Below are 17,656 nucleotides of genomic sequence, written 5' to 3'. Positions count from 1 at the left end.
GTGAATTGACTCTGAAATGTCTCACTTATTTTTTGTCAGAGGACACCAAGTCCATTAGGGATGCTATGGCAACTCTATTTAACCTAAGTATTTATAAGTGTTTATAACAAAGTCTTTAGACTTTACATCTTAACACAGAGAACCTTGAGTCTAGTTGACCCACTGGCACTCTGAGTCTTCATAAACTACCTCAGCTGAGAAAGAACAGCATATGATCGTTCCCTTAGTGTAGCATGGGAATGAATAGCTTAGGCTGAGATAGTTTATTCAAATTATTAGATTTGTTTAAACGTGTATCTACATGCAGCACAGAAAGGTTATTTGAGCCAGTAAAACTCAATAGCATTCACAAGTAGGCTATCTTTGGCACATTATCGAGGCACCCATAATACACTCCTACCCTGCAATGAAGATGACACATTTTGGGTTGTCCTTGGACAGCATGCACCCTCATGAGCTGATATTATTTATAGGCTAATTTCGTTGATAAACAATATATAATATATGCATAAAATGTTTAATCAAAAGGTTTAAAATAAGCTAGCGTATATATAAATATGATTAACTATTTTAATTAAAAAAACAAAAACGGAATAACAGCATTAGATCGTGCATACTTTTCTTCAAGCCCAACCCTAAACACGCACCACTGATATGGAAATCATATGGCTATAGGCGACACATACGTACACGGTGCGGTGCATCGTGCTGGCGCGTCATATCGCCAAGCTGACCAGTTGAGTTGGAACCGAAAATATGAAATGCGCAGCAGCTGGAGAACGAAAATCCAAACGCAAGACACTATTCTGAACCTGTCCTTGAACACAAACCAGTGACATTGATGCTCAAATAGGCCTATATGATGACACGTTTCCCCCAAAAATGTATTAGGCGCTAGAAAGTACAAACTATTGCTTTACCTGAAAAGTTGATTTTCTCTTTTGCAAGCAGAAAGTATGAGATTTGTATTGCCCCCTTTGCAGCAATACCGGTGCGCGTTGACTGCGTTCACATCTCTCTGTCTCTCTCTCGCCCCCCCCCTCTCCTCTATTTTCCAGGAAGACAGGGTGTGGATACAGACACTACCACTTAAAGATGCAATGGCATTTTTAACATGTTGGCATAATTAGTGCATGTAGGTGCTGAGGTGCGCACACTCTTAGAACAAAAGGTGCTATCTAGAACCTAAAAGGGTTATTCGACTGTCCCCATAGGAAAACACTTTGAAGAACTATTTTTGGTTCTAGGTATAACCCTTTTGGGTTCAATCTAGAACCATTCCCACAGAGGGTTCTACCTGGAACAAAAAAAGGGTTCTCCTATGTGGCCAGCCGAAGACCCCTTTTGGAACTTTTTTTCTTCTAAAAGTGCAGGATGACACGTGTGTTATTTATTGTGGGACTGGGATTACTTTTAATAAATCTAAAATGTTGATCATGTAATTATGTTAGGCTATATTTTCATCACTTTTGGCAAAGTGAGCATTAACAAAAATGTGCAGTAAAATAATAAAAGTAGGGTAATGCTGTGGTTGGTTCTATACTGTGGTTGGTTCTATAACTATTTTGTACTGTCATTAGCTGTATGGTACAGGTTTATGGAATATCTAATCCAGAAGAAAATATGATGTAGCCTACTGGGACAGCTCAAGTTTGAGAATCCAATTTATTCTATGTATTTAGGCTGTCTGATTCACTGATTTTAGAATTGTAAAATCTAGGGTGCTCAACCAGGGGTACTAGGACCCTGGGGGTACCTTGCCTATCCACAGAGGGTACTAGGACCCCTGGGGGTACTTGACCTATCCACAGAGGGTACTAGGACCCTGGGGGTACTTGGCATATCCACAGAGGGTACTAGGACCCTGGGGGTACTTTGCCTATCCACAGAGGGTACTAGGACCCCTGGGGGTACTTGGCCTATCCACAGAGGGTAATAGGACCCCTGGGGGTACTTGGCCTATCCACAGAGGGTAATAGGACCCCTGGGGGTACTTGGCCTATCCACAGAGGGTAATTGGACCCCTGGAGGTACTTGGCCTATCCACAGAGGGTAATAGGACCCCTCGGGGTACTTGGCCTATCCACAGAGGGTAATAGGACCCCTGAGGGTACTTGGCCTATCCACAGAGGGTAATAGGACCGCTGGGGGTACTTGGCCTATCCACAGAGGGTAATAGGACCCCTGGGGGTACTTGGCCTATCCACAGGGGGGACTTGAGGGGCCTCACACAGTTCCAACTCCATCATCAAGTTCGCTGACGACACAACAGTAGTAGGCGTGATTACCAACAACGACGAGACAGCCTACAGGGAGGAGGTAGGCACTCTGACGGCGTGGTGCCAGGTTAACAACCTCTCCCTCAATGTTAGCTAAACAAATGAGCTGAATGTGGACTTCAGGAGGAACCAGGCTGGACACGCCCCCATCCTCATCAACGGGTCCGCCGTGGAGACGGTTAATAACTTCAAATTCCTTGGCATACATATCTCAGAGAAGGTCAAATGCTCTAACCGCATGGACACCGTGGTGAAGAAGGCACGACAGCAACTCTTCAACCTCAGGGTGCTGAAGAAATGCGTCCTGTCCCTGAGGATCCTCACAGTGTTCTACATCAGCACCATCGAGAGCATACTGTCGGGCTATATCACAGTCTGGTACGGCAACTCTACCACTGTGGGCCGCAAGGCTTTTCAGATGGTGATACGTGTAGCCGAACGCACCATTGGGTGCACACTGCCTGCCCTACAGGACACCTACAACACCAGGTGTCGCAGAAAGGCTAAGAACATCACCAGCGACCCCAGCCATCCAAGCCATGCCCTGTTCTCCCCTCTTCAATCACTCGACACGGGCAGTACAGGAGCATCATGACAAGGTGCACCTGTGTAATGATCATGCTGTTTAATCAGCTTCTTGATATGCCACACCTGTCAGGTGGATGGATTATCTTGGCAAAGGAGAAATGCTCACTAACAGGGATGTAATCAAATTTGTGCACAACATTTTTGAGAAATAAGCTATTCTTTTTTTTGTTGCATATGGACAATTTCTGGGATCTTTTATTTCAGCTCATGAAACATGGGACCATGTTGCATTTATATTTTTGCTCAGTATATATTATAGATTTTTGTTATTATAATTTCTATTGTTTTTATTTCACTTGTTCCCCACACACCCTCAATGATCATGCTGCTGCTCCCCCTATGGTCATTCCCCACACCCCCTCAACAGTCTTTACTCTGCCGCCAACCCAGGGACATTTATTTATTCATCACTGCTACAGTTGTTATTATTATATAGTGCTATTTCTATTACTATTGTTGTTGTTTTATTACAATTTTCGTTATTGTATTTCACTTAGTCCTGCATGTTGGAGCTCGAAGCCTAAGATATTCACTGTACCCTGCCATCACACCTGTAACCCTGTACATGTGACTATTAAACACTCTGAATCTGGATCATGAGACCATGGGTCTACTGGTAAAATACACATGACGGGGTACTTCAGGGGTACTCCTGGCAGAGAAAAATTCAGTTGGTTGCACAGTAACTGAAAAAGGTTGGGAACCACTGGCCTACTAGCCTCGTACGAACCATCCTGATCTCACAAGCTAAGAGCTTATAAGAGTCTACTGGCCTATGGGACTGTTTTAAAAACATTTCAACTTGTCACACCAATATGTTGGATTTGGTCTGTGCTTTAAATGTGTACAACCTAAACCACATTCTGAAATATCCTGCATTCCAATCAACATTGTAACAATCATTTACTTAATTTAGGAAAATTATGTAAGAAAATGAACATTAATATTTTAATTTACGGTACTGATTTGTCTATTAGTAAACCAATGGACTTAATATTACACTTATTTTTAAGAAACCTTCTTTTTAAAGCGATCAAACCAAAAGCGTTCTCATTTAGTCCTACAGAGGGCAGTAGATACTCTTGTTCACAAGCACAGCAGGTTCAGTTTTAGAGGATCTTTGGCTCAGGCCTGTCTCAGTGTGAGATCAATAGGAGTGCTGACTCATTGAGGGCTGTAACACTGGCAGGCTGTGTCCAAAATGGAAACCCATTTCCTACATAGTGCATTACTTTTCACCAGGGCCCATAGGGCTTTGGTTAAAAGTAGTGCACTAAATAGGGAATAGGGTACCATTTGGGACACAAACACTGTCCTGCTGAGAGGAGGGAGATTTACTCCAGAGCAGAGACGTGGCGTATATTACCAACCCCAGCCATCTCTCACTGCTGCGGGAGACGTCACTATCTGACAGGCACCTCGCAAACACAGCAGCCTTAGAGTAACCTAAAGCCCACTGTGGTGTGCTTGGTAAATATATAAGGTGAGAGCATCCATGCACATGTAAATGTGTCGAAGAAGGAAGGCTAGAGTGAATAAAATGCCACCATGTGAAAAGACAGTGAATGGCTATAGGTGTACTGCTTCCTGTTTAGTAATATCCTTGTTTACAAATATTGCTTTCTTTGAGGCTAAATTCTCACTTCACCATAAAAAAAACTTTTTCTGATCATACTTCATGTCAAAGTAAGATCAAAAGAACACACACACACACACACACACACACACATTTTTAAAATTGTATTGTTGTAATATTGTACATTTGATATTGTACATTTGTAATGGTGGAGTGGTGAACGTGTATAGTGCACAATGTCTTGTGTGATGTGATGTTTTATTTATGATGTAGACTATTGTTTTGTTGTGATGTTTTATTTATGATGTAGACTATTGTTTTGTTGTGATGTGTTGTTTTATTTATGATGTAGACTATTGTTTTGTTGTGATGTGTTGTTTTATTTATGATGTAGACTATTGTTTTGTTGTGATGTGTTGTTTTATTTATGATGTAGACTATTGTTTTGTTGTGATGTGTTGTTTTATTTATGATATTGACTATTGTTTTGTTGTGATGTGTTGTTTTATTTATGATGTAGACTATTGTTTTGTTGTGATGTGTTGTTTTATTTATGATGTAGAATGTTGTTTTGTTGTGATGTGTTGATTTGTTCCTGTTTGGACCACAGGAAGAGTACCAGCTGCCTTGGCAACAGCTAATGGAGATACTAATAAAATACTAAATACTAATACAATCCCTTCCTGATTTGCTGTGTCCTTTCAAAGCTCAATGTTCCACTATTCATACGTGTATTGATAATACAGTCAGATATTGAACGTCAGATCAAAGATCAATCAAGTGAATTATGAAAATACGAGACGTCCCTTCATATTCAGATTAGGTCATGTGGTATTGGTTGTCAAACAACCAGAATTTATATATAACTCAGCAATTATTTATGTTCTGAGGTAGCCATTCATATGCTGTGCATGACATGCATGCCAAATTGTGTTAATCTTTGTTTTACTCCCCAAATCTCTCCAGTCCTGTCCTCCACCCTCTCTCTCCCGTTCTTTCTTGGATAATTGCCCGGATTGGTCTGATTGGTGCAGTGCATAGTACTCTCTAGGGAGATTATATGATGTAAAGCTCCTGGTCATATAGCTCCTAAGCCACCTATACATTGTAATTACCAGACATAGAAACTAAACCTATAGTACATTATCTAGTGTCAACTATAAGATAAGGGTCAAAGTCAAACAGTGATTTTGGTCTTTAAATTATCATTTCAAAATGGCCTTAAAATGACAATCAAAACAGATCGAAATCTGAAATAAATGTTCATATTCTGGCGCTAAATTTCATCTCTACCTAAATGTTTCTGTCATAGGGTGATATGAGTTACATAGGCCTACTATGAGGACAAACAGCAGTTTTAATTAATTGTTGTCAATCAAAGGTGAAAATAATTAAGTCTTACTATTCAATTAGTTCTCAGTTTCCAAAGTAAAGGTCAATGTACTTCAACTGTATATGTAGGCTAATATGCATCCTGATTCAAGATCATTTATGTCCCACAACTGAGTTTCCTGTTATAAAACATGACAAGTGGAGAACTCAATGAACATCCTCCAATTTTCTGGTAATTTCATGCCAGCTTTTCCCCTCTGTAGCTAATTTAGTTATTTTCCAGCTATTTTAGGAGATAATCAAATACATTAACATTGTACAAAACATATTATATTCCACTTTGTCTCTGAGGCCTTTTGTTGTGAACGTCTCTGCACAGATGAAGGGTTGTTGTGTTCAGGGAGGGAACAAAGAGGTGTCAGTGTGGCAGCCTACTGGAAACATCTCCTGGTGGTACATCCAGCGACAGTTATATAAATACACCTATTTATTCAAGAGAAAACGCTTCAGTTTCTCCAGACACAGATATATCAAAGACAGTCTTACAGGAACACATGTTCACTGAGATATTTGGTGAGGAGGCCTATTAGGAAACTACAGGACTAGTTGTAGTAGGCCTAATGCTGGTGATTTACAGCTATGTTTATTTGACCCATTTTGTATTTTGGATCTTAACTATGTTAACTAACTTATTGATGTAACAAATGAGAAGGACCATGTGGTATACCACTCATCATCATCATCATCATCTTCATTATCATCATCATCCCAACCACTACCTATGCATGACAGTCGATTCAGATAAACTTGATAAACATGATCATAATCCCCATGTCGGATTTGGCCAATAGCGTGCTGTGACATCAAATAGCCACATAACCCTGCACCAATCAAATCGCGTCCCTCTTACGAGCCACACCCACTGGTCCTCCCCCCAGCCATCCCTCATGCACTGTGCTGCCGCCGGATGCAGTTGTCATGGAGATGGAAAAGGACCCAGCTTCCGCTCGTCGTGCTGTTGCCATGGAAATCCCCGTGGCAGCAGCATCGCTCTCTGTAGCGCCAGGAGATCCGGAGGAGCAGCGCGAGCCCGCCATACCCTTTCAGCACCGTGGACAGCACCATAGGACCAGACCGCCGTTTAACCACGGGAGATTTTATATGCTGATAGTTATCGGAGAAATCTCAACGGACCACCACCTTCAGTCTGCCAAAAAACACATAAAACAGGGTGAGTGTGCTACTTGACTGTGTATTATAAGTCTTTACACATCTTTCTAAACTGTTGAAGTTCAAGATTGCCCACAAAGATTTAGTTTTATGTAAAACTGTAGTTTGTTTAGATGTCAGAGGCTTGACCCCTATGCGTTGGCCTGCACTTGCAATATTCAAATGTATGACAAAAATCAAACCAAATAGTTTTTAGAACAAGCTGTGACTTTGTTAGGAATATTGTCATCTAATTCATCTGTTGCAGCGGATCAAAAAGGGAGCGGATGACGCCTACACCTCAAACGTAGGCTGCTGTGTGAGTGGGTTGGATTTCACATTGAACAGAGCTGTTTGGTAATGCATACGTAGAGGACACTGCACCAGATGTATAGCCCCTATATGGCTGAATATAGCAATACGGAACACAAAACTATTCTACTGTATGTGATATCCTGAATGGTTTCTGGTATAAAGGGTTGAATTACTCTTCATAGTTTGCAATGGATTATTCTCCATAGTTATTGCAGTTGGCTAGAATAACTAAGAATTTGCAAATGTGCAATCAGTAGGCCCTACTGGGTTATCTGAAACACTGGAATATAGATGACCGGAAATAATTCCAGACAAAAAAAACATGATGTGAATATGATGTTAAATTATTCTAGAGAAAACTGTGACGGGTCGTTGAATAGAATACGGTTGTGCATGGAGGCAATACACTGGCCAATCAAGACAAAAAACTAACCCTGCCCTGAAAACTCTTCCTGTCCCAACGGACACTCTATTAAATGAGAACTGGCATCATTCAGGGAAACAGCTTGCATACTGAGTAGCTCACTGTTTACAGGGGGCGTAATAAGGTTCATCATATAACTGCCAGTATTAATAACAATCATCTTCCTACAAGAGGTTATTTGCCAACCCAGTCATTTTCTGATGTTACTGTACATTAAGGGTTATCAGCTCAGTGCTCGAAGGCCATGGTGTTTAATGGTTTTTAATCCATGCCTTTGATTCAGTGGTTGATTAAGATGGTGAAAGCCAGGTGTGTGCCCTCTCCAGCCGATTAGTAGAAATCTACCAATCAGTGCCAAGGAGCAATAACAACCAGCAGGGTCATGTTCATTAGGTCATGCAATAGAACTCAGACCCTAGACAGGCCCCTCCACTCCAACAGTAATGTGTTTGTTGTATAGTTATAGAGCATTGTGGGTAATGTAGTGCATCATGCTACATTTGTTATTGTATGTTAACAGGACTGCGGTCGTGGGACATCGATCTGACTCTGTGCGACCTGAACAGAGAGCTACAGCTCTTCGCGACACGACACTCTGCCCAGTTCTCCTCAGAGGTCAAAGGTCAGTCCTGTTCAGGATCAAAGGTGACAGTTTGGGGTTGCACGACTCACATGGACAAACGGGCCTTGCAATAAATTAGCACGTTCAAAGGGATCAGTTTGAGGAAGGCGAGGCGCAGAATCACTCATCTTGATCACATAATGAGTCGTTTTTCGGGATGCAAGTGGATTTGTAGATCAGTGATTCTGAGCAGTCCGACTGCAATATAGTCAGTCAATCTCAAACATACATACCAACGAGAGGAGAGGAACTGACGAACAGTGTCCTCCCATTGTCTTGAGTCTAGTGTTTCTGTGTGTCATGTCTGCTTGGTTTGTGTGTTTACCACATTTTACAGAAATTGCTGATAAACAGATGTAGCGTTTCCTCATATTTCCTCCTTATGAGCCTAATCAATAGAAAATTGATACATCAGCCCTGATGCAGTCTGGACAGCTTTGCTCTGTTATTACACTAAGTAGCTTTTGAAAGGTTTTGCCAGAATAAATAAAACGTTTGGTGACAGGAGCCGTTTGAGAGAATTCATGGGTTGCGTCCCAAATAGCACCCTATTCCCTATTTGGTGCACTACTTTTCACCAGAGTCCTGGTTCCTTTCAGGGCTCTAAAGGAAGTCGCACACTCATCTCTACTGCTGTGGGTTTTTTTTACCAACACTTCGGCCAAAGAACAGGGTGCTCTTTCCGAGCTGTAGTTAGTTGCTGCAAGAACTTGCAGTGGCCTTATCACTGACATCCACCTGCCTGTCTGTTTGTGGTTATGACTGCTGAAGGACACATACACACCTACAGTGCCTAGTGAAAGTCTACACACTCCTTGCACAGTTGTCACATTTTGCTGACTTAAAATTAAATCTAAAAAAGGAATCATTCACATTTTTTCCTACACAACCTGCTTAACATTTTCAAGGTGAAGGAAAAAGGATAGAACATTTCTGAAATTAATAACAAATAAAAAACGCCTTGATTACGTACAGTTGAAGTCAGAAGTTTACATACACCTTACCAAATACATTTAAACTCAGTTTTTCACAATTCCTGACATTTAATCCTAGTAAATTATTCCCTGTCTTTGGTCAGTTAGGATCACCACTTTATTTTAAGAATGTGAAATGTCAGAATAATAGTACAGAGAATTATTTATTTCAGCTTTTATTTCTTTTATCACATTCCCAGTGGGTCAGAAGTTTGCATACACTCAATTAGTATTTGGTAGCATTGCCTTTAAATTGTTTAACTTGGGTCAAACATTTCAGGTAGCCTTCCACAAGCTTCCCACAATAAATTGGGTGAATTTTGGCCCATTCCTCTTGACAGAGCTGGTGTAACTGAGTCAGGTTTGTAGGCCTCCTTGCTCGCAAACGCTTTTTCAGTTCTTCCCACAAATGTTCTATAGGATTGAGGTCAGGGCTTTGTGATGGCCACTCCAACACCTTGACTTTGTTGTCCTTAAGCCATTTTGCCACAACTTTGGAAGTATGCTTGGGGTCATTGTTCATTTGGAAGACCCATTTGCGACCAAGCTTTAACTTCCTGACTGATGTCTTGAGATGTTGCTTCAATACATCCACAGAATTTTCCTGCCTCATGATGCCATCTATTTTGTGAAGTGCACCAGTCCCTCCTGCAGAAAAGCACGGCCACAACATGATGCTGCCACACCCGTGCTTCACGGATGGGATGGTGTTCCCTGGCTTGCAAGCCTCCCCCTTTTTCCTCCAAACATAACAATGGTCATTATGGCCAAACAGTTCTATTTTTTTTCATCAGACCAGAGGACATTTCTCCAAAAAGTACGATCTTTGTCCCCATGTGCAGTTGCAAACCGTAGTCTGGCTTTTTTATGGCGGTTTTGGAGCAGTGGCTTCTTCCTTGCTGAGCGACCTTTCAGGTTATGTCAATATAGGACTCGTTCTACTGTGGATATAGATACTTTTGTACCTGTTTCCTCCAGCATCTTCACAAGGTCCTTTGCTGTTGTACTGGGATTGATTTGCACTTTTCGCACCAAAGTACGTTCATCTCTAGGAGACAGAACGCGTCTCCTTCCTGAGTGGTATGACGGCTGCATGGTCCCATGGTGTTTATACTTGCGTACTATTGTTTGTACAGATGAACGTGGTACCTTCAGGCATTTGGAAATTGCTCCCAAGGATGAACCAGACTTGTGGAGGTCTACAATTTTTTTTCTGATGTCTTAGCTGATTTCTTTTGATTTTCCCATGATGTCAGGCAAAGAGGCACTGAGTCTGAAGGTAGGCCTTGAAATACATCCACAGGTACACCTCCAATTGACTCAAATTATGTCAATTAGACTATCAGAAGCTTCTAAAGCCATGACATCATTTTCTGGAATTCTCCAAGCTGTTTTAAGGCACAGTCAACTTAGTGTATGTAAACTTCTGACCCACTACAATTGTGATACAGTGAATTATAAGTGAAATAATCTGTCTGTAAACAATTGTTGGAAAAATTACTTGTGTCATGCACAAAGTAGATGTCCTAACCGACTTGCAAAAACTATAGTTTGTGGTTGAGTGGTTGAAAAACGAGTTTTAATGACTCCAACCTGAGTGTATGTAAACTTCCGACTTCAACTGTATGTCTTCACACCCCAGAGTTAATACTTGGTGGAAGCAACTTTGTAAATCATTTCTAATGAGATTCTACCAACCCTGCACAGCTCTTAGAGCAACATATATCCATTGTTTTTGTCAAAATTGCTCAACCTCTGTAAGTTTGGTTGGGAATCAAAATATGGACAGGAATATTCAACCCTGTCTCTGATTTTCAAGGAGATTTAAGTCTTTGTTATTTTAATGTATTCATTCTCCCACTGAAAAATACAACTCTATCCCAGGGTTAGGTATTCAGAAGACTGAGGCAGGTTTTCTGCACTTTTTACCTGGGCTTTGCTCCTTTTATATTTATTTTGATCCTGACAAACTGCAGTCCCTGCAGGTGACAAGCATACCCATATAATGATGCTGCCACCAAAATACTTGAAAATACAGAGGGTTGATTAGTTATCAGATTGTGTTGAGTCTGGGCTTCCGGAACAGCCACACAAGACATGCAGACACAAGACATGTAGACTAAGAGATGACAATAATAGGTAATCTCAGCAGACATCTCTATTATTGTCATCTCTTAGTCTGCATCCCAAATAGCACCCTATTCCCTATAAGTGCACTACTTTTGACCAGGGCCCATAGCACTATGTAGGGAATAGGGTGCCATTTGGAACGCTGCCCTGGAGTGGAGTCACTATTCTCCAGACAAGGGAAGGCACCATGGGAATGGGCTGTAGATGATATGGGGCGTATCAACCAGACTCTCATATTAAGGGTATAGGAGACTGTGGATCAATTGCTCTAATGTCAAAGTGAACACAATCTTCCCTGGGTGAAGATGAGACCAGAGCCTGTGGTGAGCCAGTGTAGCCGTGGAACTACTGTATGTCTGTGGGTCATCACTATCCGGCCATGCTGGAGAAGACGGAAGTACAATGCCTTCTATTCACAAATGCAGATTTGATAACTAACCCTAACCCTTAGTCTAGGATTGGCCTTAACCCAAACCCTAACCCTAGAAACCATGCTTGCTTATTAGCTATGAATGAGTATTGTCACTTTTGTCCATTCTAGCATGGTTCTCTGGTGACTACCCTGCCTGTTGCTTACAGCAGCAACTGTCAAACCATGAGTTTATGTCATCTTCTCCTCATTGGTCCTTCTTGTATAAGCAGTCACTGAAATACTCTTTATTTTTGTGTGTCTATTTCTGATATACACTGCTATATCTCATTATTGATGCAGCAGCATAGTTGAGCATATGTTGTTGCCACTTCCCATGATCCCGTGTGAGAAACTGATCAAAGGAGCCTCTAGATCTCTATATCTCTCTCCATCCACCCACTCATTTCACAAGGTCCAGTGCTGGCTCATGCTACAGAGGTAGTATCTTAATTTGATCACTCTTTTGTTGCTGAGAAATGCAGATGAGCTTCGTGATTTACATAAATTCACTGACAACCCACACTAACACACAAGTTATATTAACAGTATTGCTTTTTTCATGTAGCCTACTTTTGGCCACCTAATAGCCTAACCACCGATCAAGCATCATTATGGACTAAACGTTCAAATCCTGTTGCTGCAGGACTATTTTGCTATGACAATATACTATAGGTCAAATGAAGATCCTACATCTGTATAAATATATAGATTGTTATCAGAACACTGAATCTTTAGCAAGAAAGGAGAGAGGCAGTAAAGCAAAGCTAAAAGTGAGAAGGGTTCTGTTTTCATTTTACATTTTTACATTTTAGTCATTTAGCAGACGCTCTTATCCAGAGCGACTTACAGTAGTGAATGCATACATTTCATTTTCATTTCATACAATTTTTTTTTTTTTCTTCTTTTTGTACTTGGCCCCCCGTGGGAATCGAACCCACAACCCTGGCGTTGCAAACACCATGCTCTACCAACTGCTCTATGGTGTCATCCCAAATGACACCATACGCACTATATAGTGCACTACTTCTGACCAGGGGCTCTGGTGGGGGGAGGGGCTCTGCTCTGGTGGGGGGGGTCCTAGTGGGGGGGAGGGGCTCTGGTGGGGGGGGGCTCTGGGGGAGGGGCTCTGGTGGGGGTGGGGGGGCTCTGGTGGGGGGAGGGGCTTTGGTCAAAAGTAGTGCACTATATAGGGAGTAGAGTGTCATTTGAGACAAAACCTATATACTATGAACATACAGTATATACCTTTTTCAAACCACTGAATAATTGGCAAGGGAAGAAATAAGGCATTTAGCATAGAAGTGATTGTGAAGTGAAAATGACTGTATTACCTGGAATAGAGATACAGTATGTGAACAGGGTGTGAAATTTAGGGTACGCCCAAATGGCACCCTATTCTCTTTAAAGTGCACTACTTTGGATCAGAGGGCCCTGATCAAAATAAGTGCACTATAAAAGGAATAGAGTGCCACTTGGGACACAGCTCTGTCTAAAGGGGTTGGAATATGGAGGAGGGGGGTATCAAAAACATGTCTTACCTAAAAATAAATACCATAACCATGCAAGGCTTTGATAAAAAAAGAAAATCTATTGAGAACCGAAGTGAAACCCAAGGCAAGTCATACACACAACCTATCCTACTGATATGAACATAAAAGGTGTGGGGGGGTAGGGGGTGGCATACATGACAAACACATTTTTGCATGGGGAAAGATGATAGCCTCTGTCCCTCAGGAAGTGGATTTGAATACTGAGCACTGTTCACAGCGACATTCTAGTTTGGTATACCAGACTACATGTCTTGTCTGACAGCTCACCATTTGCATACCACTGTTTGATCTTCCATCTCTGCATAATCACACATCAGGTTGCTATTGGACCAATCCACCAATCCAAATCCATTTGATTAGGATGCACTGTCGCAGTCAGGGTGCCTGTTTTGGGTACTCTGTCTGTCAACACCTGACAAACACTTATTCCTTTACTTGACTGTTTTACCTACCTCGATCTCTCTCTCTCTGTCTGACAGTTTTATCTCCTATATTTCCCTTGCTTGTTGTTGTCCCCCTCTATCTTCCATCCCTCCATTATTACTCTCCCTCTATCCTTGCAGCTCTCTCATGAACAAAACAATGTCCTACACTAATGATGATTTTACCAGTAATTAAACGCCTCCTTCCCACCTCTTTCTCTCCATCCTCCCTCCATCTCTCACCACCTCTTTCTCTCCATCCTCCCTCCATCTCTCACCACCTCTTTCTCTCCATCCTCCCTCCATCTCTCACCACCTCTTTCTCTCCATCCTCCCTCCATCTCTCACCACCTCTTTCTCTCCATCCTCCCTCCATCTCTCACCACCTCTTTCTCTCCATCCTCCCTCCATCTCTCACCACCTCTTTCTCTCCATCCTCCCTCCATCTCTCACCACCTCTTTCTCTCCATCCTCAGTCCCTCTCTCTTTGCACTCTCCCTACTTTCTCTCTCTCCCTCTTACATAGCATCACGCTCTCTCTCTCTCTCTTACATACCATCACTCTCTCTCTCTCTCTCTTACATACCATCTCTCATCTCCCTCTCTCCCTTTCTCCCTCCCACCTGTTACTGGCAGACCACCATAGACTGTTACTGGCAGACCCCTATAGACTGTTACTGGCAGACCCTCATAGACTGTTACTGGCAGACCCCTATAGACTGTTACTGGCAGACCCTCATAGACTGTTACTGGCAGACCCTCATAGACTGTTACTGGTAGACCCCTATAGACTGTTACTGGCAGACCCTCATAGACTGTTACTGGTAGAGCACCATAGACTGTTACTCGCAGACCCCTATAGACTGTTACTGGCAGACCCTCATAGACTGTTTCTGGCAGACCCCTATAGACTGTTACTGGCAGACCCTCATAGACTGTTACTGGCAGACCCCTATAGACTGTTACTGGCAGACCCTCATAGACTGTTACTGGCAGACCCCTATAGACTGTTACTGGCAGACCCTCATAGACTGTTACTGGCAGACCACCATAGACTGTTACTGGCAGACCCTCATAGACTGTTACTGGCAGACCCTCATAGACTGTTACTGGCAGACCACCATAGATTGTTACTGGCAGACCCTCATAGACTGTTACTGGCAGACCCTCATAGACTGTTACTGGCAGACCACCATAGATTGTTACTGGCAGACCCCCAAGACTGCTACTGATAGACCCCCATAGATGGCTACTGGCAGACCACCATAGACTACTACTGGCAGACCCCCATAGATTGTTACTGGCAGACTCCAATAGACTCCTACTGGTAGACCCCCATAGACTGTTACTGGTAGACCCCCATAGACTGTTACTGGCAGACCCCATAGGTTCAGGCCCCTAAAGACTGCTACTGGTAGACCCCCATAGACTGTTACTGGCAAACCTCCATAGACTGATACTGGCAGACCACCATAGTCTGCTACTGGCAGACCACCATAGACTGATACTGGCAGACCCCCATAGACTGTTACTGGCAGACACCCATAGACTGATACTGGCAGACCCCCATAGACTGCTGCTGGCAGACCACCATAGACTGTTACTGGCAGACTCCCATAGACTGTTACTGGCAGACCACCATAGACTGATACTGGCAGACCACCATAGACTGATACTGGCAGACCACCATAGACTGTTACTAGCAGACCACCATAGACTGTTACTAGCAGACCACCATAGACTGTTACTAGCAGACCACCATAGACTGTTACTAGCAGACTCTTGAGACTGCTAGTGCCAGAACACAGCAGGGACAATACAGAGAGAGCTTCTATATTATTCAGTTTGTCACCTTGTATGTTATTCACTTTATCACCTTGCATGTTCTACAGTTTATCACCTTGTATGTTCTACAGTTTATCACCTTGTATGTTCTTCAGTTTATCACCTTGTATGTTCTTCAGTTTATCACCTTGTCTGTTCTTCAGTTTATCACCTTGTCTGTTCTTCAGTTTATCACCTTGTATGTTCTTCAGTTTATCACCTTGGATGTCAGTGTTTCCCAAACTCAGTCCTAGGGTTTTGCTCTAACACTACACAGCTGATTCCAATAATCAACTCATCATCATGCTGTGATTATTTGGATCAGCTGTGTACAGTAGTGCTAGGGAATAACAAACAGAAGGTGCCCCCCTTGGGGTCCCCAGGACTGTGTTTGGGAACTGCTGTATGTTAAATGTGTTGTATCATGTGTACAGTATGCAGGTTAACTGTATCATCTGACTAGAACTAGTCAAGCTAACTAACTGAAATGATGCTTAGTGCTGCATTAATGCTCAGTATAGGTCCCTCAAATTATAATCTATACCTTGAAGCCAGTTCCACCGCTTTTCTTTCATTTTCCCCTCTAATTAGGGAGTGGGACTGATTTAGACCTGGGATACCAGGTGGGTGCAAGTATTTTTCAGGTACACTCTTAGAAAAAAGGTTTCCAAAAGGGTTCTTCAGCTGTCCCCATAGAAGAACCTCATTTGGTTCCAGGTAGAAACCTTTTTGGTTCCAGGTAGAACTATTTTGGGTTCCATGTAGAACCCTCTGTGGTTTTACATGGAACCCAAAATGGTTCTTCAAAGGGTTCTCCTATGGGGACAGACAAAGAACCCGTTTAGGTTTTAGATAGCACATTTTTTAACAGAAAAGCAGCAGTTGTCCCGACGTCGTAGGGTAAGATTTGAACACCCCTGTCATAGGTTCTGATCTGTTTTCTGATCTATTTCTTGATTCCATTCCCCTTCCACCACTAAATATGTTATAGGAACTAGTGTTCACTGATGATCATCCTAAAGAACACATCATGTGGCACACACCGTCATTACTACTCTCAGTTCATTGGTTCTTTTAAGACAACCAGATAAAGTACATGAACGAGGGCCTCACTCAGGTGAATTGTTAGGTAAGATATTCTCAGGTTTGATAAACAATGCAGTTGAATACCAGCCATGCTAGACAGTTCATCACCAGTGTGAATGGAGGTGTGTTTGCTCTAGCAGAGTTAAATCAACACTGCCAGAACACTGAAGTGTGTAGTTTAATCACTGCACCAGAAGCGCTGGCCAAACATAGAAAGTGTGCTCGGGATTATATTTCAATCAATCTGAGGATTTGGTTCAGATTGTGTTTGGATGCTGCAGATGTGTACAGAGATTAAGAGCACCAATGCTTGCCAGTTTTGTAAAAGATGATCATATTGTTATAATAAATTATGTTCATAGTTGATCATTCTAAATGATTCAAGTAGCACTGCGGATGACCACACTCTACAGCCTTGCACTCGATAAAACGTTGTGCAACACTTTTGTATGACCATTTATCCCTTCTTTTCTTTTTAATTGAATATGAACCATGTTTTCTTACCCCCCAAATTCCAGAGATAAAATGAATGTGAGAGGACTCAAATGGTACAAACATAAACTACAGATGAATGAGATGAGTGTCCAGAATGAGGCAGGATGAAACAGAGTCTGAATGCAGCGTCCCAGAGGACTCTGGGACTTTAAAGCCAGGGAGAGGCGCTGTGCGGCTGGCTCTGTCACTGGGCAGTGGGCAAAGACTCTGTAGTGTGTGTAAAAGAGAGGAAGAGGGAGGGAAGGACCGACTTCTGGAGGAAGAAAGAGAAGAGGATACAGAGGGAGTGAGGGACAGAAAGAGAGCAGGGTAGAGAGACACAGAGAATGTGAGGCTACAGGGCAGAGTCTCTAATGTGTAAATAGAGAGAGAACTATGGATATTCAGCCTTTAAGGGTCCCTACAGATCTCTCAACAT

The 17,656-nt window shown here is 42.4% G+C and overlaps 1 protein-coding gene across 1 annotated transcript in view; it reads left to right on the top strand.

The window, feature by feature from the left end:
* The first annotated feature begins 6,740 nt into the window (after positions 1 to 6,740).
* Positions 6,741 to 17,656, top strand: part of LOC106562493 (microtubule-associated protein 1A) — a 74,812-nt gene continuing 63,896 nt past the window's right edge. Inside the window, exons 1-2 of the mRNA XM_045689415.1 lie at positions 6,741 to 7,006; positions 8,244 to 8,345. Of these exons, the coding sequence (XP_045545371.1) occupies positions 6,754 to 7,006; positions 8,244 to 8,345 (355 nt within the window). The 5' untranslated portion in view covers positions 6,741 to 6,753. The remainder of the gene's footprint in view (positions 7,007 to 8,243; positions 8,346 to 17,656) is intronic.

This window comes from Salmo salar, chromosome ssa11 (genome assembly GCF_905237065.1).
Source record: "Salmo salar chromosome ssa11, Ssal_v3.1, whole genome shotgun sequence".
Taxonomy (NCBI): Eukaryota; Metazoa; Chordata; class Actinopteri; order Salmoniformes; family Salmonidae; genus Salmo; species Salmo salar.
The sequence above is the reverse complement of the archived record's forward strand: the minus strand, read 5'-3'. Positions and strand labels throughout refer to the sequence as shown.